The sequence below is a fragment of the Hyla sarda genome, chromosome 3 (assembly GCF_029499605.1).
Source record: "Hyla sarda isolate aHylSar1 chromosome 3, aHylSar1.hap1, whole genome shotgun sequence".
Taxonomy (NCBI): Eukaryota; Metazoa; Chordata; class Amphibia; order Anura; family Hylidae; genus Hyla; species Hyla sarda.
Genome location: NC_079191.1, coordinates 343,469,408 through 343,495,101, shown reverse-complemented (window position 1 = coordinate 343,495,101; position 25,694 = coordinate 343,469,408). Strand labels below are relative to the sequence as shown.

The 25,694-nt window shown below is 40.7% G+C and overlaps 1 protein-coding gene across 2 annotated transcripts in view; it reads right to left on the bottom strand.

Annotated features, from left to right (window-relative positions):
• CRIM1 (cysteine rich transmembrane BMP regulator 1) overlaps positions 1–25,694 on the bottom strand; it is a 769,789-nt gene that overhangs the window by 118,071 nt on the left and 626,024 nt on the right. For both annotated transcript variants that reach the window (XM_056567417.1, XM_056567416.1), the window contains one exon: positions 5,635–5,756. In XM_056567417.1, the coding sequence (XP_056423392.1) occupies positions 5,635–5,756 (122 nt within the window). The remainder of the gene's footprint in view (positions 1–5,634; positions 5,757–25,694) is intronic.

The window sequence follows — 25,694 nt, the reverse complement described above, 5'->3', positions numbered from 1 at the left end:
TTACAGCGTGGTTTGACGCAGGGTTTGGTCCCATTGTCTGTATCTGATGTGTCTGTGGGTAGTTTCTTATTGACCAGCTTTTGTTTTAAGTTGGGTGGTTGTCTGAAGGCCAAGATGGGTGGTTCAATTTATGGCCCAACTTAATGTCCATTCTCCACATATGTTGTTTTAACCCCTGCATATTTTGTGAGATAGAACCTGTGTTTTCTCCTTGTGAGCTCAGAAATGCTTATTACTTGATAAAGGGAGGAATCCCGAAAGCTTGTCTCTACATAATCTTGTTAGTCCAATAAAAAAGGGATTACAAGATACTGCAACTACCGATGATTTTGCTTTTTGCATCACTTGACTAATACGGCTACTCCGAACTAATCTATATATATATATATATATATATATATATATATATATATACATACATACAACCAAACCGTCCCAGAATGAGGTCACCTTACCGTGGTGGGACGGTCCAAGCTATTTGGCCGCCAAATTTGCAAGCTAAGTACCTCATAATTTCATATTTTCATTTATTGCATTACAGCTGAATAGCTTTTCATGCTCTATCTATATACTCATGTATACTCATGTTTTATCTATATCTTTGTGCTAGCAGTGTGCTGCTGTATTCTCCTGTTGCTGTATATTTAGCCCAGCAGCATGCACCTGTAAGTCAGGTCTATATATAATAGTTTGGAATCAATAGTGCTGGCCCACTTATTCTTTAGTTGTACTACACATACGGGGGAGTGGCTACCTCCATGTTGGCTCTTGCACCCCACCCACCTCTATTAGGTGTATATAAGGTGCCTTGGATGTTTCAGATCTTGCTATGCCTGCTGGGCTGTTCACACAGAGGCATATTCATAGTGTAAGGTCCGTCCCAGAATGAGGTCACCTTACCGTGGTGGGACGGTCCAAGCTATTTGGCCGCCAAATTTGCAAGCTAAGTACTTCATAATTTCATTTATTGCATTACAGCTGTATAGCTTTTCATGTTCTATCTATATACTCATGTATACTCATGTTTTATCTATATCTTTTTTGCTAGCAGTGTACTGCTGTATTCTCCTGTTGCTGTATATTTAGCCCAGCAGCCTGCACCTGTAAGCCAGGTCTATATATAATAGTTTGGAATCAATTGTCACGATTCGGCAGGCTGGAGGTGGATCCTCTGTGCCAGAGAGGGATTGGCGTGGACCGTGTCGGTGGACCGGTTCTAAGTTGCTACTGGTATTCACCAGAGCCCGCCGCAAAGCGGGATGGTCTTGCAGCGGTGGTAGCAACCAGGTCGTATCCACCGGCAACGGCTCAACCTCTCTGACTGCTGAGATAAGCGCGGTACAAGGGAGTAGACAAGAGCAAGGTCGGACGTAGCAGAAGGTCAGGGCAGGCAGCAAGGATCGTAGTCAGGGGCAACGGCAGGAGGTCTGGAACACAGGCTAGGAACACACAAGGAAACGCTTTCACTGGCACAATGGCAACAAGATCCGGCAAGGGAGTGCAGGGGAAGTGAGGTATAAATAGGGAAGTGCACAGGTGAAGGTACTGATTAAAACCCATTCGCCAATCAGTGGCGCACCGGCCCTTTAAATTGCAAAGACCCGGCGCGCGCGCCCTAGGGAGCGGGGCCGCGCACGCCGGGACAGCACAGACGGGGAACGGGTCTGGTAAGCGAATCGCATCCCGGCTGGGAACATTATCGCAGCTCACCCGGTCGGCAGGTCTGACCGGGGCGCTGCGAATAGGAGAATGCTGTGAGTGCTCCGGGGAGGAGCGGGGACCCGGAGCACTCGGCGTAACATCAATAGTGCTGGCCCACTTATTCTTTGGTTGTATTACACATACGGGGGAGTGGCTACCTCCATGTTGGCTCTTACACCCCACCCACCTCTATTAGGTGTATATAAGGTGCCTTGGATGTTTCAGATCTTTCAATGCCTGCTGGGCTGTTTACACAGAGGCATATTCATAGTGTAGGGTCCGTCCCAGAATGAGGTCACCTTACCTTGGTGGGACGATCCAAGCTATTTGGCCGCCAAATTTGCAAGCTAAGTACCTCATAATTTCATATTTTCATTTATTGCATTACAGCTGTATAGCTTTTCATGTTCTATCTATATACTCATGTATACTAATGTTTTATCTATATCTTTGTGCTAGCAGTGTGCTGCTGTATTCTCCTGTTGCTATATATATATATATATATATATATATATACACATACATAAACACTCTTCTACACATAGAATTTATGTTCCCAAAGCAATGCGAATTATTAATTACTGTATTAAAGGGTATAGTTTGTTTTCCAGCGGCTGAGCAAATGCTGTAAGTATTGCAGTGTGACCTCAGACACACAGGATGCAAAAAGTAACCTATGGTATTGTAACAATAATTTCTAAGTGTAATAACTCTGTAGACAGAAATAAGTTGAATTATCTTATTGTCTCCTACCAGTGCACACTTTTAGTGTTATTAACCATACAATAACAAGTGATCTTTTAGAAACATAGAATGTGTCGGCAGATAAGAACCATTTGGCCCATCTAGTCTGCCCAATAATCTGAATCCTATCAATAGTCCCTGGCCCTATCTTATATGAAGGATATCCTTATGCTTATCCCATACATGTTTAAACTCCTTCACTGTATTTGCAGCGACCACTTCTGCAGGAAGGCTATTCCATGCATCCACTACTCTCTCAGTAAAGTAATATTTCCTGATATTACTGCAGAAACCTTTGCCCCTCTAATTTACCGTATTGATTCCCTTTATGTATTTAAAAGTTTCTATCATATCCCCTCTGTTTCTTCTTTCTTCCAAGCTATACATGTTTAGGCACAGTTATGCAAGTAAGAACAAAAGGACTTGCAGGAAGAATCAAAAAGAGGTAATGGAAACCCTAAAGAGCTTGTTCAGATAAACAGTCCGACTGTTTTTGAAGCAGCGTGCACAGGTAATGTTTTTTATTTAATTTATAAATGCAGACCTAGCTAAGATGCTCAGTCCTTGGGATTGCTGATCTCAATCTGATTGTGACTACTGTTCAGATGGGTAGAGATGCAGCCACATAGTACTTGGCTGTTAGAAAGTCTTATATTTTCAACAATGTATTCACTGCTCTATTGTATAATTCTGTTTAATACAACTAATAGTTGCTCTAAATTTAGATTAGATAATCTATGTATACAGCAGATTTAGAGCCTGAGGCACTGTGATAAACCTGGTGCATTCACAGACTGTCTAGACTAAGGATACACTGGCCCTGATTTACTGAGTGGAGTGTAGGTTTATTTTGGGTTTTAATTCCCTACAAATTTTTTTCCAGTGTATTTACTAAGTTTTTCCCTACATTTTGCTTTTTATACACATGCTCTGATCTGTAGGGTTTTCCTCGGCTGAAATTCACCACATTGGCCCTCATTTACTAAGAAAATCGGGTTTTAAGTCTATGTTGCTTTCTTACCCGATTGCTTTTTTCCCCTGATATTTATTATTATGTCGCATCCTGTTTGTCGCACGTGGGTTTTGGTTTCCAACTCCTCTGAGCTGTCGGGAAAAAATCCACAACAATTCAACAAATTCGGGTTGGAAACTTTTATAAATACGTGGGAAAGCTCAGAAATGTCGGGTTACGCCCCTTTTTCGGGTTTGGGAGAATCCACATCGGGTCCATCGGGAAAAAATGTTGCATCGTGTCGCAGACTGGCGCACGATGTCTGCGACATGGCGCAGACAAAGATGCGACAAAAAACCCCGACAAAAGAGGTCGGGTTTAGAATAGTAAATGAGGGCCATTATCTGTGGAAACCTTAGTAAATATGTTGTTTTTTTGTGAAAATTTCGGGAACACGCCCCTTTTAGGTGACCACGCTCTTTTTCCAGACACCATCGCCCCTTTTTCAGGTTCTTAGTAAAATGGAGAGTTAGTCTGTTTTTTTTTCAATTCTGGCGCAGACAGAATTTCTGGCTGTAGAAGGGTTTCTCTAGTGGATGAAATAATAATATATGGACCTGTAGGAACACTGTGCTCTGCCATATTATAGACTTATTCTCCTCTAGAATCAAAATGTGGCTCCCCTGACCGTGATGGGAAAAAAAAAGGGTAGAATAATGTAAAAGACATTTTTGGAAAGTTAGCAGATCGGAGTAGTTAAGGTAACTTACGGCATTTAGAAAAATACCTGTATGACTAACAGGACATAATTGAGTGACTGACCTTAAGCCTTCATGACCCAGCGACTTTTGATTTCTGGCTCCCATTTTTTTTAAATCCTCACCTTCTAAGACCCATAACTTTTTTGTTTTCCCACTGACAAAGTTGAATTAGGGCTTATTTTTAAGTTGCACTTTCCTTTGGTACGCTTTATTTTATCATATACCTTTTTTGTTACAATAACATCATTGATGGCTTACATTATCTATTGCATTAGATTGATCTATGTTATCTGCGTGTGATTGCTAAGGGCTTAAGCAATTACTGAGCCAGAAAAGGCCGAGAATCAGATGTAAGGCCCCTGGCTTCTCTAATGACCGATTGTCACCCCGCAATTACACTAGACACCAGGCAATAGCAACATTTAATGTTTAAATGCCGTAATCTGTATATATCACGGTATATAACTAGTTAAATGACTGACACCACAGTGATTTCCGATGTCCTCATTACCGTCAGATGTGAGCATCTGCTGGTTATGACGCGGACCCCAACCATGAAATGTATGTGACGGGTCGGGAAGGGGTTAAAGGTTTTCAAATCAACTGGTGACAGAAGATATACAGATTTTGAAATACTTTTATGCAAAAATGTTACCCCTTATTAGCTGCTGTAAGCGCCAGAGAAAGTTGTGTAGTTCTTTTCAGTCTGACCACAGTACTCTTTGCTGCCATTTCTGTCTCTCTCTGTCAGAAACTTTCCGGTGCAGGATAGGTTTGCTATGGGGATTTCCTCCTGCTCTGGACAGTTCCTGACATGGACAGAGGTGGCAGCAGAAAGCACTGTGGTCAGACTGGAAAGAACTACACAACTTCCTCTGGAGTGTACAACAGCTGAAAGTATGATTTTTAAATAGAAGAAGTTTACAAATCTGTATAATGTTCTGGCACCAGTTGATTTAAAAAAAATCTTTTTCTCTAGAGTACCCTATTAAAGCCAAGCCGCAACCTGCCTACTTCGGCTTATTTTTGTGTGGTGCATGAGGGTTAAACAGTTAAAGTATGCTAGGAATTCAGCCTTATATTCAGCTGAAGCCAGAAATAGCAAAGGCATTCTCGCATGGTAACTACAGTATAAAGGAAGATTTTGGACTTTACTTATAATTAAGAATAATGTGGAATGAAAAAAGCACAGAAACAATCAGTCCATTTGGCTCCTGTATGTGCTCATTAAAAAGTCATTGTCGACTCCATGATGGGTTACTTCATTAGACTGCAGTAATTAAAAATGAAATTGCTACAAGCGGGAAACAAAGCTCTAATAAATAGGGTTACGCTGTCAGAAAATGACATTTAGTAGCACTAGAGGAGTCATAAAGCTGTCTCTCAGAATGTAAGTTTTGTACATATTATTACTATCTAGTGGGGGTTTGATAGTTACAGGAGGACACTGTAGATAAGTTAAAGACTTTTTCTTACCTCTGCACTTGCAGACTGGGCATCCATGACTGTCTTCCTCAAAGCCCATAGAACAAATCTTGCCACATGGGACATCCGGACACTTCTTGCAGCGACATATTTCACAGCCATGTTTGTTTTTCCTAGACACAAACATATAAAAATGGGGACCCATTAGAAAATGACTATCATGAGTCTAAAAGGTCTGAGAATAATTTCAGTCATATGAATCCCTTTTTCCAATGCAATTAACCAAAGTACTGATTACAAGGATCCGAGTGGCGACATTACTTAATCACAGCGCCAATTCTGAAGCTCCAATCAGAAACACTAAGGCATTTATGTCTGATGGCCTCATAAATCACCCATTTTAAGAACCATTTTGGGCCAGATAATTGTACACTGTCTCATAATAAAAGGCATTTCTGCTTGTTCGCAATTACAAAATTGTTTCTTTAAACAATAATATGGAAAAAAAATAAATCCATGTTCACAAACATTTCATTACATTTCTTTATATAGCACCAAGATATTCTGCAGCACTGTACAGAGGTTGTCATCCCAGTCTCTACAACCAATAGGGCTCACAATCTAAATTACATATTAACATTTCTATGTTTTTGTAGAGTGGGAGGAAAAACTGCTTGAATTTTACCATGGAACCCAAAGCTGCAAAGAAACAGTGCTAACTACTGAGCCACCATTCTTACATTGGTTAAACATGTTAAAGGAGAACTTTTGCCAAGCTATAAGCCCCCCCCCCCCCCCCACAAAAAAATAAATAAATAAGATTTAACCCAATCTGCAGACAGCCCTATACAGGATTCAATTATTTACTCTAGACCAGTATGTAAATACCCTGGCCGAGGTAGAGAAGTGTTTCAGTACAAGCTAGCACAAAGTGAAATGCCCCTTCAGCATTCCCAATTTATGACCTTGCACTTGCAGCATAATGCTCCTTTATTTATATTATCCATAGAAAATAGATATTAATTGGCAAATTCTGGTGTCTAATTATAATCTATAACCTAAAATAGACAGTCATATATAAAAACAAACAAACAAATCTCCAGGAAGATTAGTTTCTCATTTCAGTGGCCCTCTATAGTAAAACTTAAAGGGGAATTCCGGGAATTTTTTTTATGTGTCTATGCTACAGGGGCTGTAAAGTTAGTGTAGTTCATAATATAGTGTCTGTACCTGTGTGTGATGGTTTTCTCACAATTCTTATGTGATTTTCACCCCAATATTTATTTATAACAACATACAAAATTACTGCTGTCTCGGATTTTTCCCAGCTTGCAATGCGGTCGAGACCTGACTCACTAGTCAGCTGATGACAGGGAGCCTGTCTGCTTCAAATGGGTGGAGAGAGCAATCTGCAACTAATGCAACAGCTGTAGGCATCCTGATTGAAAACCACAGGTCTGCAGCTCATTTATGTTTCAATGGGTGGGGTGGCTGATGTGTGGGGAGGAGGAAAATGGTATCATGGGATTTGTAGGCAAACAAGAAAACTGAAAACAGAAAATACAAGTTCACAGAAAGCTAGCCACAGTGTTATAGTAATCTCACAGCATAGCCATTTAGCACAAGACAAGCGCAGATCCTTCCTAAGCATGTCCGTTACTGTCTGCCAGGTACGTACTAAAATCACCTTATGCTTGATAACCCCTTTAAGTGTGCTAACATTTGCAGTTAGGTTCATAAAGTAATATGCTACATTATCAGTCAGTCCAGGACAAAAAAAAAAACACCAGTACATTGAAACCTCTATACATTTTTTTTTAATTAAAGATTAATAATAAATTTAAGAACTATCCAGAACATGTAAAAACCAAGCCAAATATCAGATTTCAGGAAAAGAAAGAATTCTTAATGACAATACAGTTTCCATCTAAGAGGAAGTCGATCATTGTATGCATTGTGCCGCCATGTCCTGTATTAATGACAACGCTTCTGTCTATTGTTGAATTTTTCTTCTTTCCTGTGTCAGCAATTTTTACTATTGTAAAATAAACATCCTTTGCTAATTCTTTGCATCACTACGAAACAAAGTGATGAATGTTTAGAACACGCTATGCAGCTGCTGGGAACGTCGTATTAATAGAGCTCGTGAGTCATGTTTGGTTTTCTTTATTCTGTAGGGAAATGCGCTCAGTGTTAAATCTAGGGTGTATAAAGAATATAACATTATGATTCTCTGCTCTCCTGGGAATTTCTGAAAAGGACACAAGATTTCTCATAGATTAAACTTTTTGACTAAACAAACTTTGTACAGAACTAGGTCCCTATAAAATAACAAACCACAGCCTAACAAGAGCATCTATGTAAATCTCTAAGCAACAATTATGTTATGATATTTCAAGGGCATGGATTTAGTGGGGCTTTATTGCTCAACTACACATCAATTGCAGCCACACTGTATAATACTACAATTACAGAATACTGCAATTCTCATTACCTCTCTAAACATTGGGACTTCAAATGAAAGCTCAGAGAAGTAAAAAAAGTTTGATAGTTGCGAAGGCCTAATAGGACCTTATAAACAGAATTTGTACCGTTATAATTACAAAGTACAGGCTCGTCTTCGTGTTCTCATCCATTTCATGTAGATTAGGAACAAACTTTGTTTTCATACCAAAAATGCCATCTAGACCAATCAGAAGCCTATAATATACAATGGGAATGTCTACCTGAACAAGACAAGACAAAATCACAATGTCACCTAGTTTTGACTCTTTCTGCAACAAAGCCTGTAAAAAAATGTAAAGTTTTTGTCCAGCTTAGGGTGAGTTTACATAGTATTTTGGTCATTATTTTAGCTACAATAAGGAGTAGAATCAACACAATAAATACTGACCAAAAGAGGGACCAAATTGAGAAGGAACAAAATAATGTGTGAACACATTTATATGTTACAATCACTGGGAAAAAAAGACATACATGCAGTTTAACTTTTTAGTGGCATCAATTTGTATCAACATGTGTGTACATTGGCCTTTCAGTACAATAACACAATTATATACCAGTGCATATAGCCAGAATAATGCTTATTAGGACATCTGGCCCAACATATGAAATGGATAGCACAAAAGACAGCCAAGGTGGCCAATGATCTGCTGATTGCCTAAGCCCCATGCCAGTACTCTGTACTGCTTCTTCTTAACCTTTCCTGCCTTCTATACTGTAGACCACTACCTCATGCTAGAAACTCTCTCATCCCTCAAGATCACAAATCTGGCCATCCCGAGTGTTTATATCTTCCTTCTTCACCCGCTTTTTATAACTCAACATGGAAAAAACAGAACTCATTATCTTACCCCATCACCTAACCTATCAATCACTGTTTATGGGCTCAATGCTCTCCTCCTACTGCCTTGGGGATAACTTCGACTCTGCTAGGTCCTTCAACTACATATACAATCCCTTACCACCTCCTGCCCCCTCTACTACTACAAAAAAATAAAATTCTTGAATTCGTTCCTTCCTGAACTTTGACTCCACTAAACTACTGGTGCTGGCCCATCTCCTGCCCAAATAATCCACCTCCCCTTCTGACCTATTGCCCAACAAATTCAGTTTAACCACAACATACAAGGCCATCCAAAATCTGTCTCCCCCATACATCTCTGACCTGATCTTCAGATACTGCCCCTCACACAATCATCATTCTTTTGATGACCTCCACCAGTGCTCACCCGCACATCACAAAACCGTCTCCAAGACTTCTCCTGTGCTTCTCTCATACACTGAAACCAGCTACCCCGATTCATCCGACTGTAACCCCCTAACAAGACTTTTCAAAAAAAACTGAAAACCCGCTTCTTCAGGGCTGCCTAAGACTTATAATAACCCCTGCTTCCCAAACTGGTCCCTGCTAACCAGCTGCCTCCCCCATCTACTGTTTTCCTCCCCCTACCCCTGTAGATTATATGTCCCTGGGGGCAGGGACCTATCTCCCTTTATATCAAGTCTCTCATTTACTGTTCCATATTCATTGTACCTAAAATGTTAGGCATAGAAGTCACAAGAATTTAAACCAGATGTGTGCCACATAGTAACAGCCCATTGTGGCATTCCTTTTTCACCATTATATCTTATAATAGAAGACATTAGTAGACATGGTTGATGTTAGGGATCTGTGTAGCTGATGGCATGGACATTTGTAGCTTGTACTTTTTTATTCCCACCCTAGGCATCAGAACCTTTAAAAAAGTAACTGCACTGGTCCCATATACATTATCAAGTTTACCAAGATTAAAGTTCCATAGCATGAATGCGCCCTAAGAGGGAGTGCCAATAGAAGGTACAGAAGCCACATTACATTGCTCATGTGAATGGTCAGCAGCTGTGCAGTAAGAGCCTTATAAGGGTAGAATCAAATGTAACATATACGCTGGGTATTTAACGCTGCAGACAATCCACAAGGCAGCGGAAAATACACAGCATATTTTGCTACAGGAGACACACAGGGCTTCACCACAGGTTTGGAGGAAGGCCCAGTGTGCCAGTGATGGGCAAGCCTGCCTACAAACCTCATTGTGCACACAAGGCTGCTGAGAAGCTGTAGCAAAATACACTGCATATATGATGCTTACCTACCCTGGTCCCTCAAAGTTCCCATTGCAAGCACCTTCTAGTGCTCCGCTGCTCATCTCTTTTTACTTTTCTTATAAGTCAGCATTACAACAGGGTTTTACTATTGCCCTTTTCAAAGGGGTGTGTCTCCACACAGCCTAACCTAATTCTATCAGCACTGAATGGACAGCGCAAGGGACGCACCCACACATAATACCCAAATATCAAGCTATTCCTTAAAGGGGAACACCGACCCTAAGAAAGCCTATTCCCTATCCAAAGGATAGGGGAAAAGATGCCTGAGCTTGGGGGTTCTGCTGCGGGGGATCCCTGCAATCTTTCATGCAGCTCCCCGCTAACATCAGCCTCCGGAGGGAACATCGCTCCGGGTCTGATGATTAACGATCACGGGGCCGAAGTATTGTGATGCCATGCCCCGCCCCCTCAATGCAAATCTATGAGAGGGGGCGTGACATCCACCACGCCCCCTCCCATAGGCTTACATTGAGGGGGCGGGGTGTGACATCAAATAGGGCAGAGCCATGACATCACGATACTCTGGCCCCGTGGTCGTGATTCATCAGACCCAGAGCAATGTTCGCTCCAGAAGCTAAAGATAGCGGGGTGCTGCATGAAAGATTGCGGGGGTTCCCAGCGGCGGGATCCGTGATCAGTCATCTTATCCCCTATCCTTTGGATAGGGGATAAGATGCCTTAGGGCTGGAGTACCACTTTAATTTCTAGGTGGAAGAAAAGAAGAACGGCACCATGCAGTATCTTAAGAAAAGATGATCCAGAAATCTTACTTTATAAATAATACAAGTATTTACTTAAACAGAGATTATAAAGAAAAGAACAACTTCTCGGTCTTTCATATGGGCAATGTGGTATCTTTCCAATCTTCAAAGATTGGGTTGTTGATATGCAAAGTATATATTACGTATATATGTACAGTCATTGCCGTAAATGTTTGCACCCCTGAAATTTCTCTAGAAAGTGAAGTATTTCTCACAGAAAAGGATTGCAGTAACACATGTTTTGCTATACACATGTTTATTCCCTTTGTGTGTATTGGAACTAAACCAAAAAAAATGGAGGAAAAAAAGAAAATTAGACATAATGTCACATCAAACTCCAAAAATGGGCTGGACAAAATGATTGGCACCCTTTCAAAATTGTGAATAAATAAGATTGTTTCAATCATGTGATGCTCCTTTAAAATCACCTGGGGCTAGTAACAGGTGTGGGCAATGTAACAATCACACCTGAAAGCAGATAAAAAGGAGAGAAGTTCACTTAGTATTTGCATTGTGTGTCTGTGTGTGCCACACTAAGCATGGACAACAGAAAGGGGAGAAGAGAACAGTCTTAGGACTTGAGAACCAAAATTGTGGAAAAATATCAATAATCTCAAGGTTACAAGTCCATCTCCAGAGATCTAAATTTGCCTTTGTCGAGAGTGCGTAACATTATCAAGAAGTTTGCAGCCCATGGCACTGTAGCTAATCTTCCTGGGCATGGACGGAAGAGAAAAATTTATCAAAGGTGTCAATGCAGGATAGTCCGGATGGTAGATAAGCCGCCCCAAACAAGTTCCAAAGATATTCAAGCTGTCCTGCAGGCTCAGGGAGCATCAGTGTCAGTGCGAACTATCCATAGATATTTAAATGAAATGAAATGCTATGGCAGGAGACCTAGGAGGACCCCACTGCTGACATAGAGACATAAAAATGAAAGACTACATTTTGCCCAAATGAACTTGATTAAGTCAAAATCCTTCTGGTAAAACATCTTGTGGACAGATGAAACCAAGATAGAGCTTTTTGGTAAAGCACATCATTCTACTGTTAGCGAAAACAGAATGAGGCCTACAAAGAAAAGAACACAGTACCTACAGTGAAATATGGTGGAGGTTCAATGATGTTTTGGGGTTGTATTGCTGCCTCTGGCACTGGGTGCCTTTAATGTGTGCAAGGCATCATCAAATCTGGCGATTTCCAATGGATTTTGGGTCGCACTGTACAGCCCAGTGTCAGAAAGCTGGGTTTGTGTCAGAGATCTTGGGTCTTCCAGCAGGACAATGAACCCATACATACATCAAAAAACACCCAGAAATGGATGGCAACAAAGCGCTGGAGAGTTCTAAAGTGGCCAGCAATGAGTCCAGATCTAAATCCCATTGAACACCTGTGGAGAGATCTTAAAATTACTGTTGGGAAAAGGCACCCTTCTAATAAGAGAGACCTGGAGCAGTTTGCAAAGGAAGAATGGTCCAACATTCCGGCTGAGAGGTGTAAGAAGCTTATTAATGGTTATAGAAAGCGACTGATTTCAGTTATTTTTTCAATGGGTGTGCAACCAAATATTAAGTTAAGGGTGCCAATAATTTTGCCCAGCCCATTTTTGCAATTTGGTGTGACATTATGTCCAGTTTGCTTTTTTTCCTCCCTTTTTTGGTTTAGTTCCAATACACACAAAGGGAATAAACGTGTATAGCAAAACAGGTGTTACTCCAATCCTTTTCTGTGAGAAATACTTTATTTTCTGGAAAAATTTCAGGGGTGCCAAACATTTACGGCCATGACTGTATGATGAATTTATTTTTCTATTTATACGCCTTCATTCTCTGTTCCTTCCATTTTTTTTTTTTTTAGTCCAAAGCTGTTTTCAGATTAATAAAATATATGGAAAGAACCCTACTCACAAATACAGGAGTGTAGAATAAGTCATACACATGTGTCTACCCACTGAAGTGGCCGGTGATTAGCTGAGCAGCCCATCACTGCTTCCCAAAACAGCACCACACCTGTTCTCAGGCTGTGTGTGGTATTGCAACTTGGCTCCTTTCACTTTAAGGGAGATGAGTTGCAATATCACATACAAACTGAGAACAAGTGTGGTGCTGATTTATAATTTTTTTTTTTTTTTTTTTTTAAGAAATCCGCTCTTTTTTTCTATTCCTGGATAATCCTATCCAGTATGGTGAAATACTATGACCACTGGAGGACACATTCATGATATACTAGTGATACTAGTGGCTAAACTGACAAATGCTACTTCTAGGCAATAACTGTGGCCCATTCTTAGCAAAAATACATTCAGATATGTGCTACATGGGAAGGATCATTAAAACAATATTCTGTGAAATCCATCAATATTTGAGAGCATGAAAGATCAGAATCAATCAAGAAAAAGGCCATGGTTCAGACAAACTTATCATAATTCTCAGCTCCAGGCCATTGAGGCTCTTAATTTAGCTCTGCCCTTAAGATAAAAATCTGCATTTCTTGGGTTAATACTTTGTAACACTAAACCATTAGAACACCAGTGCAGCCCTATCCTGGAAGACACTGCCATAAAACTACTGGTATATGACAGCTTGAGAAGTGATAAAGAACTTTACACTGCATTGAGCTGACAATATAACTCGATCATCCGTGCCAGCGCCAGAACTGAAATATAGTGCACACTGCATTTGATTCATATAAATACTCATATTCCAAAGGAACACTCAATAAAAGACATCTAGCAGACATCAAAGTATCAAATCTTCCTTACACATCTCACTTTCTTTAAAATGATAGCTACTATCAGTACAAGCAAACATGGTACAGAAGATTACCGCTGCCCCAACCTCAAGGGCATGACTCTTACTAATACAGTTATTTTTACCTCATGTGTGACAGTGAAGACATTTTTATTCCAGTTTTTTCCATGACATAAATGAAATAATAGAAATATACAAACTGACTACCGTATATACTCGTGTAAGCAGAGTTTTTCAGCACAATTTTCGGACTGAAAACGCCCCCCTTGGCTTATACTCGAGTGAACTCTCCGCCTGTCAATTCCTTCTCAGTGGTCTTCAACCTGCGGACCTCCAGATGTTGGAGGTCCGCAGGTTGAAAACCACTTGGCCTTCGTCATCATCCAGACCCCCCCTTTAGTTTTCTACTCACCTCCTCTCGGTGGGAAGGAATGGTGAGCTGGTCCGGGCCATCTATGCTGCAGGGACCGTCCGGTGGGGAGGGTTAGTCATTTCGGGCTGTCCATCTTCACCAGGAGGCCCTCTTCTCCGCTACGGGCCGTCCCCAGACTAGTGACGTTGCCTTGACGACGACGCACAGGGACGTCCCTGCACATGAACGTCCCTGTGTGTCGTCGTCAAGGCAATGTCACTAGTCAGGGGCTGACCCGAAGCGGAGAAGAGGGCCGCCCGGTGAAGATGGACAGCCCGTTATGACTAACCCTCCCCACCGGACGGTCCCTGCAGCATAGATGGCCCGGACCAGCTCACCCTTCCTTCCCACCGAGGGGAGGAGAGTAGAAAACTAAAGGGGGGGGTCTGGATAATGACAGAGGCCGCAGTGGTATTCAACCTTCGGACCTTTAGATGTTTCAAAACTACAACTCCCAGCATGCCCGGACAATCCCTGATGAAGGGATTTACAGGCGGTGATGATGAAGGGGGGGGGATGATGATGAGGGGGATGATGATGAGGGGGATGATGACAATGTGGTGATGATGACGGGGTGTTAATAACTTTTCCTGGGTTTTGGGGTGAACTAAGGGGCCTCGGCTTATATTTGGGTCAGCTTATACTCTAGTATATACAGTATGTCATATCAAATTCTGAGTCTGCCCGTTTTTGCCCAAGGACTTCCTAGGCACGTGCACCAAGTAGCGCTCCAACAAGTGTAAGGAAAACAAACAATCTTTGCTCAAAGTGACGCAAAGCCTAGTTACGTCTCTGAACAATGTCAGTCAGCTGTTGAATAAAGTCACTTTGAAATGTCCCTTGTATAATATATGTTAAATAAAATGCAACTTTTGTCACATTAATTACTCACAAGCTAAAGTCATAAGCAACATAGTTTTATGATATTATAACATTTGCAGCTGGGTCAATTGGCATATGATGGACAATATAGTGTCCTAGACAAAAGTGCATCTGCAACACAGTGATAACTTATAGGCCATCATGTAGCTTTGAATTGCTGCTAGTCATGCAACAATTGTTTAGTGTATAGCTGTAGCCCAAAGTGTTTTGTAAAACATTTGTGGTTTCTTTGTATGGCTTATTAGTTGATTATAAATATGACAATATAAAAAAAATCCAAAGTTCTTCGCTGTTCTCTGGGTCATCTTCTTCCTCTTCGTGTATATCTTGAAGAGACAGAGTGTGTGTCTCTGTCTTTGTGTGGGGAAATGTATCACCCAAGAGTGCCAATGCTTAGAGACCTTCAGACCTCTACCTGATTGCCATGCATATTCCTGCTCAAACTAACAATTCTCAGTTACAAGATATGTATCTTGATTCAGCATTTAACCCCTTAAGGACCCATGACTTATTCGTACGTCTCCGCACCCTGGGCTTTAAGGACCCATGACATACGAGTACGTCATGGCGTTTTCCGGTCTCTGCCGCTCACCGGGCGGAGATCGGATCGGCATGCCTGCTGAAATCCTTCAGCAGGCATGCCGTGCAAATGCCGAGGGGGGTCCGGGACCCCCCCATGTCGGTGATCGCAGAAAATCGCATGTCAATTCAGAGATGCGATTTTCACCTATTCCGGGCTGATCACCCGGAAAATTGTGATGATCGTAGCTGTCAGTGACAGCCCTGATCATCTTGCAGGGTAGGAGTGAAGTCGCAATGCTGCGATCTCCTCCTATCCCCTGCCATTAGTCAGAATTGATTCTGACCAATGGCAGAGCAGGACAGTGGGTTGCCATGGCAACCCCCCGTTCTGGCCACCCGCCACCCCTGGATGTCGAGGGGATCGTGGGAAGAAGATGGAGGCCGGGTACCTTACCTGATCAGCTGATTGTCGCTGGAGACTGCTGGATCCTTGCTCAGGTAGGGAAGGGACGGGGGGAGGATTGAAAGTAAAGTGATCTTTACTGTGGCAACCACTAGGTTGTGGTAATTTGGTTTTCACACCCACCTTTGTGAGCTCTCTGCAACTCTGGAGGCTCCAAATGTGTAGCGTGACGCCCACTCCCATAGACTTGCATTGAGGGGGCGGGGCGTGACGTCACACGGGGCGGTGTTGTCACGATGCTCCGACCATGTGGTCGTCATGCTACACATTTGGAGCCTCCAGCGCTGCGGAGAGCTCACAAAGGTTGGTGCACAATGACAGATTACAGGGGTCCCCCACGATCAGACATCTTATTCCCTATCCTTTGGATAGGGGATAAGATGTATTAGGACTGGAGTACTCCTTTAAGCCCTTTTGGATAAGAGCAAGCTAATATATCTTTAGCCTTTTTACCCTTTCAATCTGAAAAGAAAAAAGGTGGATATATCGCCCTGGTGCTTACTGTAGAAATAAAAAGCCACACTTGATACATTACTATGTTGCAAGCTATTAGCTCCCCTCAAATGTTAATGGATCATCTTTTTTTTTTAATGTTTTGTATTGCCTACATACACCAGATTACATTCTGTACACTACACTGGTGATATCCTCAGGAATCTCATGCAGTTGTGCACCAAGTTTGGAAGTGACGCATCTTTTCTGGACACATTTGTAAAAACCTTTGAGCAACAGCAAGGTGTTCTCCCCATCTATTCAGAGATGGAAGCAAACATGGGGACAAAACATTTCCTAAATTTGGTGCTTTTCTGGTAGAAAAAAACAAGCTGCCTGTAAAATCATGTTCAGATGAAAGTCCTACAAGAGAATAGGTAGACACACTATGGGGGAGATGTATCAAAACCTGTGTAGAGGAAGAGTGGTGTATACCTGTGTATAGCAAAAGGCCTTTTAAAAAATAAAATCAAAATAAAAGCAATTTTGATTATTTGAAGTTTAATAAATCTCCCCATATATGTTGTGAAAAAAGAAACTGAGTTCTCAAAAAAATAAATAATCTCCTTCTTCAGAGGCAACTCTAGACTTGCATCGAGGGGACGTCACAAGGGGCATGGCCGTGACATTACGACTCCCACCGCCTGCTTCAGGTGTTCGGAACAAAATGTTCCGAATGCTGGGGCAGCGGTGTATCCCTTTAATAAGGAAGGGATTTTTTTTTATATTTTTGAACTTTCATTTCTCACCTTCTTATAGCCATAATGATTCAAATTTTTTACTTTATGTATGAAAATAGTATGCTAAAAGTTGTTCTATTCTGACCCCTATTTTTGCAGTGTGATCGGTAGTTTTAATTGGTAACATTTTTGTTTTAATGGGACTTTTTAATCCTTTTTATAATTTTTTTCTGATATTTGAAGTGTTTAAAGTTACGCAAATTTGGATTGCAATATTTTATTTAAGTTTATGCAATTGACCGTGTTGTTTAATTATTATAATTTAATAATTTGGAAATTAACGTTCACAGCAGCATTACATCTGTTTATATGTTTCTTTTTGTTTAATTAAAAAAATAAAAAGGAGAAAAGTGGGGATGATTCAGACTTTTATTAGGGAAGGGGCTTATTAACATACATATATATATTTTTTTTATTTAATTTATTATTGTTAAGTCCCATTAGGGGACTATTACCTGAAATCTTTCAATTGCGTAAACTAAACAATGCTGTGCAATAACAGCATTGATCAATCTTAACCTCTTAAAGGGATACTCCGCCCCTAGACATCTTATCCCCTATCCAAAGGATAGGGGATAAGATGTCAGATCGACGTGGTCCCGACGCGGTACCTGGGATCCCCGCTGCGGCACTGCACTATCATTACAGCACAGAGCGAGTTCGCTCTGCACGTAATGACTGGCAATACAGGGGCCGGAGCATCGTTATGTCACGGCTCTGCCCCTCGTGACATCACGGCCCGCCCATTTCAATACAAGTCTATGGGAGGGGGCATGGCGGTCGTCACGCCCCCTCCCATAGACTTGCATTTAGGGGACGGGCCCTGATGTCACGAGGGGCAGAGCCATGAGGTCACGCTGCTCCGTCCCCTGTATCGCCCATCATTATGCACAGAGCGAACTCGCACTGTACTGTAATGATAGGGGGTGCCGAAGCGGGGTTATCCCCGAAGAGGGGATAAGATGTCTAGGGGCGTAGTACCCCTTTAAGGACTCAGGGCGTACCTGTACACCCTGAGCCCGCTCCCGGTGTTAAAACGGGGTCACGTCGTGACCCCCCATCACACCGGGTCTGTCCCGGCTGCTAATCATAGCCGGGACCCTGGGCTAACAGCACGTGGCAGCGATCGCTGTGCCGCGCGCTGTTCATCCTTCAGACGCGGCGATCAAAGTTGACCGCCGCGTCTGAAAGTGAAACTAAACACTTCCCGGCAGCTCAGTCGGGCTGATCGGGACATCGCGATAAAATCGCGATGTTCCGATCAGCTGGGACGCAGGCGGAGGTCTCCTTACCTGTGTCCGCGGCGTACGATCAGGGTTTGATTGCTCCAAGCCTGAACTACAGGCTTGAGCAATCGAGCCCCTATCTGCTGATCCGTGCAGAGCTATGGCTCTGCAGGGATCAGCATAGGAGATCAGTGTGTGCAGTGCTACAGGTCCCTATGGGAGCTATAGCACTGCAAAAAAAAGTGAAAAAAAAAAAGTTAACAAAGGTTATTTAACCCCTTCCCTAATAAAAGTTCAAATCACCCCCCTTTTCCCATAAAAAAAAAAACTGTGTAAATAAAAATAAACAAATTTGGTATCGCTGCGTGCGTAAATGTCCAAACTATAAAAATATATCATTAATTAAACCGCACGGTCAGTGGCGTACACGCAAAAAAATTCCAAAGTCCAAAATAGCGTATTTTGTCACTTTTTATATTATAAAAAAAAAATGAATAAAAAGGGATCAAAAAGTCTGATCAATACAAAAATGGTAGTGATAAAAACTACAGAACACGGCACAAAAAATTAGCCCTCATACCGGCCAGTATGCGGAAAAATATTTACACAATATTTACACAATTTTTAAACGTATACATTTTCCTGAATGTAGTTACGATTTTTTTCAGAAGTGTGACAAAATAAAACCTATATAAGTAGGGTATCATTTTAACCGTATGGACGTACAGAATAAAGATAAGGTGTCATTTTTACCAAAAAATGCACTGCGTAGAAACGTAAGCCCCCCAAAAGTTAAAAAATGAAATTTTTTCTTCAATTTTGTCGCACAATGATTTTTTTTTCGTTTCGCCGTGGATTTTTGGGCAAAATTACTAATGTCACTGCAAAGTAGAATTGGTGGCGCAAAAAATAAGCCATCATATGGATTTTTAGGTGCAAAATTGAAAGCGTTATAATTTAGAACGTGATGAGGAAAAAATTTTAATGCAAAAACGGAAAAACGCTGAGTCCTTAAGGGGTTAATGGTGCTCCATTAGTACAGGCTGCCTGTAACAGGCAATGGTTTTTAGCAGCTGGGACCAACCTTTTATGACATGCCCTCAGCTCCTAAACAAATGCTTTATAGCCCAGGGCCACCAACTTACTGAGAGATCAGCTTATATGCTGCAAATAGAAGTATATGGAGAAGAGAGGTGGCAAAGGAGGGATCTGAAGAAAGAGGAAGAGAGAGAGCCACAAACATACATACACACACGTGAATGCTCTTATAAGGCTAGGTTTAGACTGAGGAATTTCCAAGTGTAATTCTGCAGCAGGAATTCTGCTGCTTGAAGAATGATCCTTCTTATTCTTTCTGTGGAATCACTGCAGAATACATTGCAGTTTCAGTCAGCGTCGGACAACCTCGGAATCAATCGGAGATTCCTTAGTCTGAACTCAGCCTAAGCATTATATCTCAGCCCACTGCTTGAATCATAAATTATATATAATGGCCAGAAATAGTTCTACTTCTCATGTACATACACATGACAGCTTATCCTGAAAACTTTGTTGAAAGTTGAAAAAATTAAGTATTCACAGGTCATATTGATTTATCAATATATCCATTTATGTATTCAATTATAAAGGATGAATATATTATGCAGAGTTAATTTGAAATTTCAATTAATCATAATGCAATGGGCCCCAACATTGCCTCCGCCCCCAACCCCCCCCCCCCCCCACAAAAAAAAAAAAAAAACACCATGATAAAAGAAGTATATTATGAAATGTTGTACAATAAATTATCTACTACTATGCTATCAAGGTTTACTATTGGTTGGTTAACTGGATGTGAGCCTATGGTTTTACTTGTTTTATCTGTAAACTATAGTTGTATACATTAAAATACTGATCAGTCTACAAATAAATTAAGTCTCTAATAACAGTGTGGTTTCTTAAGAACTAGACACATTTAAAGTATATCTTATTAAAAAATGGAGAACAACCAACAGTTTAGTTTATAATAGAAAATAATCCTCTCGCAACATGAAATTACCTGGAGGCAAAGGAATTAATTACCAATCAATGGCCTGTTCTAAAGTGAATAATTCATTAATGGCTTAATCATAACCATCAACTTCTTGCCAACCTTCAAGAAGTATTATTGATGTAGTTACATATGAGCATGTGCTTCATGACAATTGGAATGATTACTAGGAGTCATGGCAGGACAGTGCATTCTGAGGTAACACGAGGAAGAGCTGATGAATAATGGTGTGTAAAAAAAATACATTCACATGCAGCAAAGTAACTGACCTGGAACCCTACCTGGAACCCTAGTCATATAGGTAAAGGCTATGTCCACTTTCACAAACCCTTTTTTTTATGAATTCTCACAATACATTTATAAATAAGAAAACTAACTTTGCAACCATTGTTAATTAAAGATTTCCCTCCTTTTTTTAGGTTGGGGTAGGGGGGTTAGGGAAAGGGGTCCAGAGAATAAAAATGGGAAATATCCAACTGCAGAAGGACGAAGGTGGGTTGGTGTTGCCAAATGCTTGGGTCTATTACATGGCAGCCTGAATGCAACATGTTAAAATTTTAATTAAGTAGACAGCCCATATGTCTGGGAGGTTTATCAGCTTGAGGGATTTCGGGATTAGGGGGGGGGGGGGGGAGGAAAATTAGTTGAGTGTACCTTTCATATAAGAATGAGATTTTTAAGACCCTATAATAACTCAAAGATTGGAGTTTACACTTGCAAATATCGATCTTGAACTGCAAGCTCAGGCCTAGATGCTAGGCTTAGCAATAGGTGCCTTTGGTATACTGGACAGTTTAGTTTATTCCTATAGTACCAAGGGATTTTTATTCATTGACCTATACAAATCTACTTTTAGAACATCTAAATAACTTTATGAAACAGACGAGGGAACAACAGGAGGGATGCAGAAGATATAGAGAGGGGAAAAATGGGGTGAAATTACAGCATCTTTTAAAATAGTATTTATAAATGTAACCCAAATATGATACCAACTATTTTTGCTCAAGAGAGTCTTTAGAATTCCTAGGGTGTTTCAGAAAATGGGTTTGAGGGCAAATGCCAAATGCCCTAGATGCTCAGGAGAAATAGCATATTTAAAACACATGGTATGGGATGTACCTCATCAGCTGATATTTGGAGGTATATGGCTAGGCTATAGAGAACAGTTTATTCAGTAGATATACCCTTAGGACCATAAATAAGGTTAATAGGCTATGTAGGTGACGTACAATGTACTCAAACAGAAAAGATAGCAGTAGCAAAAATACTGTATCACACAAGGAAGGCAATTGGGAAATATTGGCTCCAAGATACTACACCCACAATAAAGGAGGTCATTAATTTCCTAAATATGAGTATAATAATGGATAGGAGAGCCTATTAAGAAAGTTAGGAACTGCATAGGTTGGAACAACAGAGGGGAAAGTGGAATAACTCAGAACTGTTCTAAATTGTTTACTAAATAACATATTGGAACCATTTGAGGGAAGCAAGTGTGGGGTACAGGGGGTAGTTTAATACATGTTTCTATAAATAATGTGCCTTTCTGCATGCATCACTATTGTTATTCTTTTGCCTAATGGCATGTCTTTTCAATAAAAATTTAAAAACAATGGCATTTTTGTACAGCATTTATTTTTCTGTCCTTCATCAGCTCTGCTAGTGAAAAGGAGCTATCCACTGAAGTAGTTATCATCTGAAGGCTTATCCAGATAAGACATTTATTTGTACTTTATTGGTCGTATTGTTACGTCATTCACAATATTCTTCAGTAGCTTTCACAAATACAAAACAATTTGGGGCAAACTCTAGCTAGAAAGCCATCAGGTAAAAAGAACCAAACCATTTCTGTAACCTAAATTGGAAAACAGGATAGATATATTTGATTGAAATAATGTACCAGCCAAGCAAAAAAATAAAAAAATACATTTTCTATAAAGCACAGCCAAATAAGAAGTGTGAAACAATATTTCAAAACCCTTTTGAAAAGTTTCTGATCTTCGCTGCTTCACACAATCTGCTGAAATTAAATTACTGCACTCTGAGAAAGGCCGATTGTGAGAGAACTGGCAGGGGAATAACGTGACCCAGACTGGGCAGCAAGCACTCAAGAGCTGGGACAATATATTGTATCAGCCAGCAAAGTCATAATGCTCTCCAGTCTAATGATATCTAATGGTAGCCTATTTTCTTCAGTGCCTTTATGTCTTGAAGGCTGGAAAAAGAGTGCTTCATATGGTAGGTACATAGCTGTAAGCGTATTCTTCAATTACAGATCCACTGCACGTTCGTTTTGTGTCATGAATATGGTACTGATTCCTCTGCTGCCCTGCTTCTCCTGGGGAACTTATCATAGAAAGATAAAAACAGATTACGGGCTGAGAAAAATCACAGATTTATGCAAGTCTTTATGTGCCCTCAGCACAACAGCAACATGGTATGAAGAACGACTATTGTTTGCGGAGCCAACTGCATATATCTGGAATCACTTTGCAATGCTGTGCAAGTGTTTGACTAATACAGCAAGTATCTGCTTCTCTCTTATCTATTCCGCTCAATCTCCTTCCTTGGTAATGACCCTGCTAGTGAGGCAGAAATTCAATTATTTTGTTATTTTCCAAGAATTTAAATACACACTTTTACAGCCAAATCACCTTGCATAAAAATCTCTCATCTGAACAATTTCTAAAGGGCGTTTAGGAAGATAAGTAAACTGCAGGTCAACGGCAATAAGCTGAAGTTTTCCTGCCATCTCCCACTATGCCCTGATAGCTATCGCCCGATTGTCCAAGCTACACTTATGATTTAGTTGTTCCACAGGCAAGTGGAAAGTGCCAATAGCCAATTAGTGGAAAAGTACCGGTTCTTGTAGATCTCCTGAAATGCTATCTCTTCCTTGAAGTCTCATTGTATGATATAGACCTGCTCACAAATCAGGTGCAAATCACATTGCATGTAACAGAAAATAAACTAGACTTGTCAAAACATTTATTACATGCCATAAAAACGATCCTCTAACATTTTTCCAGGAAGGAAAGGTAGACTGCTTTCACTCTTTAAATGTGTATCATTATTTTTGCACTAAAAACAGTCATCATTGTATGCTCATTATAACATATAAGTCATATACTAGATGTGTCACTAATAATGGTAAGGGTCTACCACAGTGTCATAAAAGTGAATGGGTTGCTCACTGTGTGTGAGACATTTTATAGGCTGAACACATTTTCACTCCATAATGATCCTCATATTACCTTCTGTATGTTTATAACACATAAAAGATAACAAGAAACTGTAAAAATCCAAACTAATGATAGCATTTTAGTATACAGTAACACACACATACAGTCATGGCCGTAAATGTTGGCACCCCTGAAATTTTTCTAGAAAATAAAGTATTTCTCACAGAAAAGGATTACAGTAACACATGTTTTGCTAAACCAATAAAGGTAGGGAAAAAGCAAATTGGACATAATGTCACACCAAAGTCCAAAAATGGTCTGGACAAAATTATTGGCACCCTTAACTTAATATTTGGTTGCACACCCTTTGGAAAAAATAACTGAAATCAGTCGCTTCCTATAACCATCAATAAGCTTCTTACACCTCTCACTTTTCCTTTGCAAACTGCTCCAGGTCTCTCTTATTGGAAGGCGTCTTTTCCCAACAGCAATTTTAAGATCTGTACACGTGTTCAATGGGATTTAGATCTGGACTCATTGCTGGCCACTTCAGAACTCTCCAGCGCTTAGTTGCCATCCATTTCTGGGTGCTTTATGACATATGTTTGGGTCATTGTCCTGCTGGAAAACCCAAGATCTCGGACACAAACCCAGCATTCTGTTACTGGGCTGTACAGTGCGACCCAAAATCCATTGGTAATCCTCAGATTTCATGATGCCTTGCACATATTCAAGGCACCCAGTGCCAGAGGCAGCAAAACAACCCCAAAGCATCATTGAACCTCCACCATATTTCACTGTAGGTTCTGTGTTCTTTTCTTTGTAGGCCTCATTCTGTTTTCAGTAAACAGTAGAATGATGTGCTTTACCAAAAAGCTCTATCTCGGTCTCATTTGTCCACAAGAAGTTTCCCCAGGAGGATTTGCCTTACTCAAGTTCATTTTTGCAAAATGTAGTCTTGGATTTTGATGTCTCTGTATTAGCAGTGGGGTCCTCCTGGGTCTCCTGCCATAGCATTTAATTTCATTTAAATGTCGATGAATAGTTTGCACTGACACTGATGCTCCCTGAGCCTGCAGGACAGCTTGAATACCTCTGGAACTTGTTTGGGGCTGCTTATCCCCCATCCAGACTATCCTGCGTTGACACCTTTTATAAATTTTTCTCTTCCGTCCACGCCAAGGGAGATTAGCTACAGTGCCATGGGTTGCAAACTTCTTGATAATGTTGCGCACTGTGGACAAAGGCAAATCTAGTTCTCTGGAGATGGACTTCTAACCTTGAGATTGTTGATATTTTTCCACAATTTTGGTTCTCAAGTCCTAAGACAGTTTCTCCTCTTTCTGTTGTCCATGCTTAGTGTGGCACACACAGATACACAATGCAAATACTAAGTGAACTTCTCTCCTTTCTATCTGCCTTAAGGTGTAATTTTTATATTGCCCACACCTTTTAATTGCCCTAGGTGAGTTTAAAGGAGCATCTTATGCTTGAAACAATGCTATTTTTCCACAATTTTGAAAGGGTGTCAACAATTTTGGAGTTTGGTGTGACATTATGTCCAATTTGCTTTTTTTCCTCCCTTTTGTGGTTTAGTTCCAATACATACACAGGGAATAATCATGTGTATAGCAAAACATGTGTTACTGCAATCCTTTTCTGTGAGAAATACTTCATTTTCTAGAAAATATTTAGGGGTGCCAACATTTACAGCCATGACTGTACATATTTAACTAAGGTGCAAGAACAACAAGTGAGTAGACCAGAGACTGGAGCTTCATTCAGATACTCATTCCTAAAGTTTCAACGTAAACTGATCTTTGGCATCACATTACAAATAAGAGTGGCTACCAAAACATGTATGGCAAACCTTTATGAAGACAAAGTATGATTCGAACTAGTGTCAGTCAGACTAAGGCTATGTTCACACAGCAGAATATTTGTGGAATATCTGCCAAGAATACACAGGCGGACATTCCTCAATAGTAGGCACCGGCTGGAACAT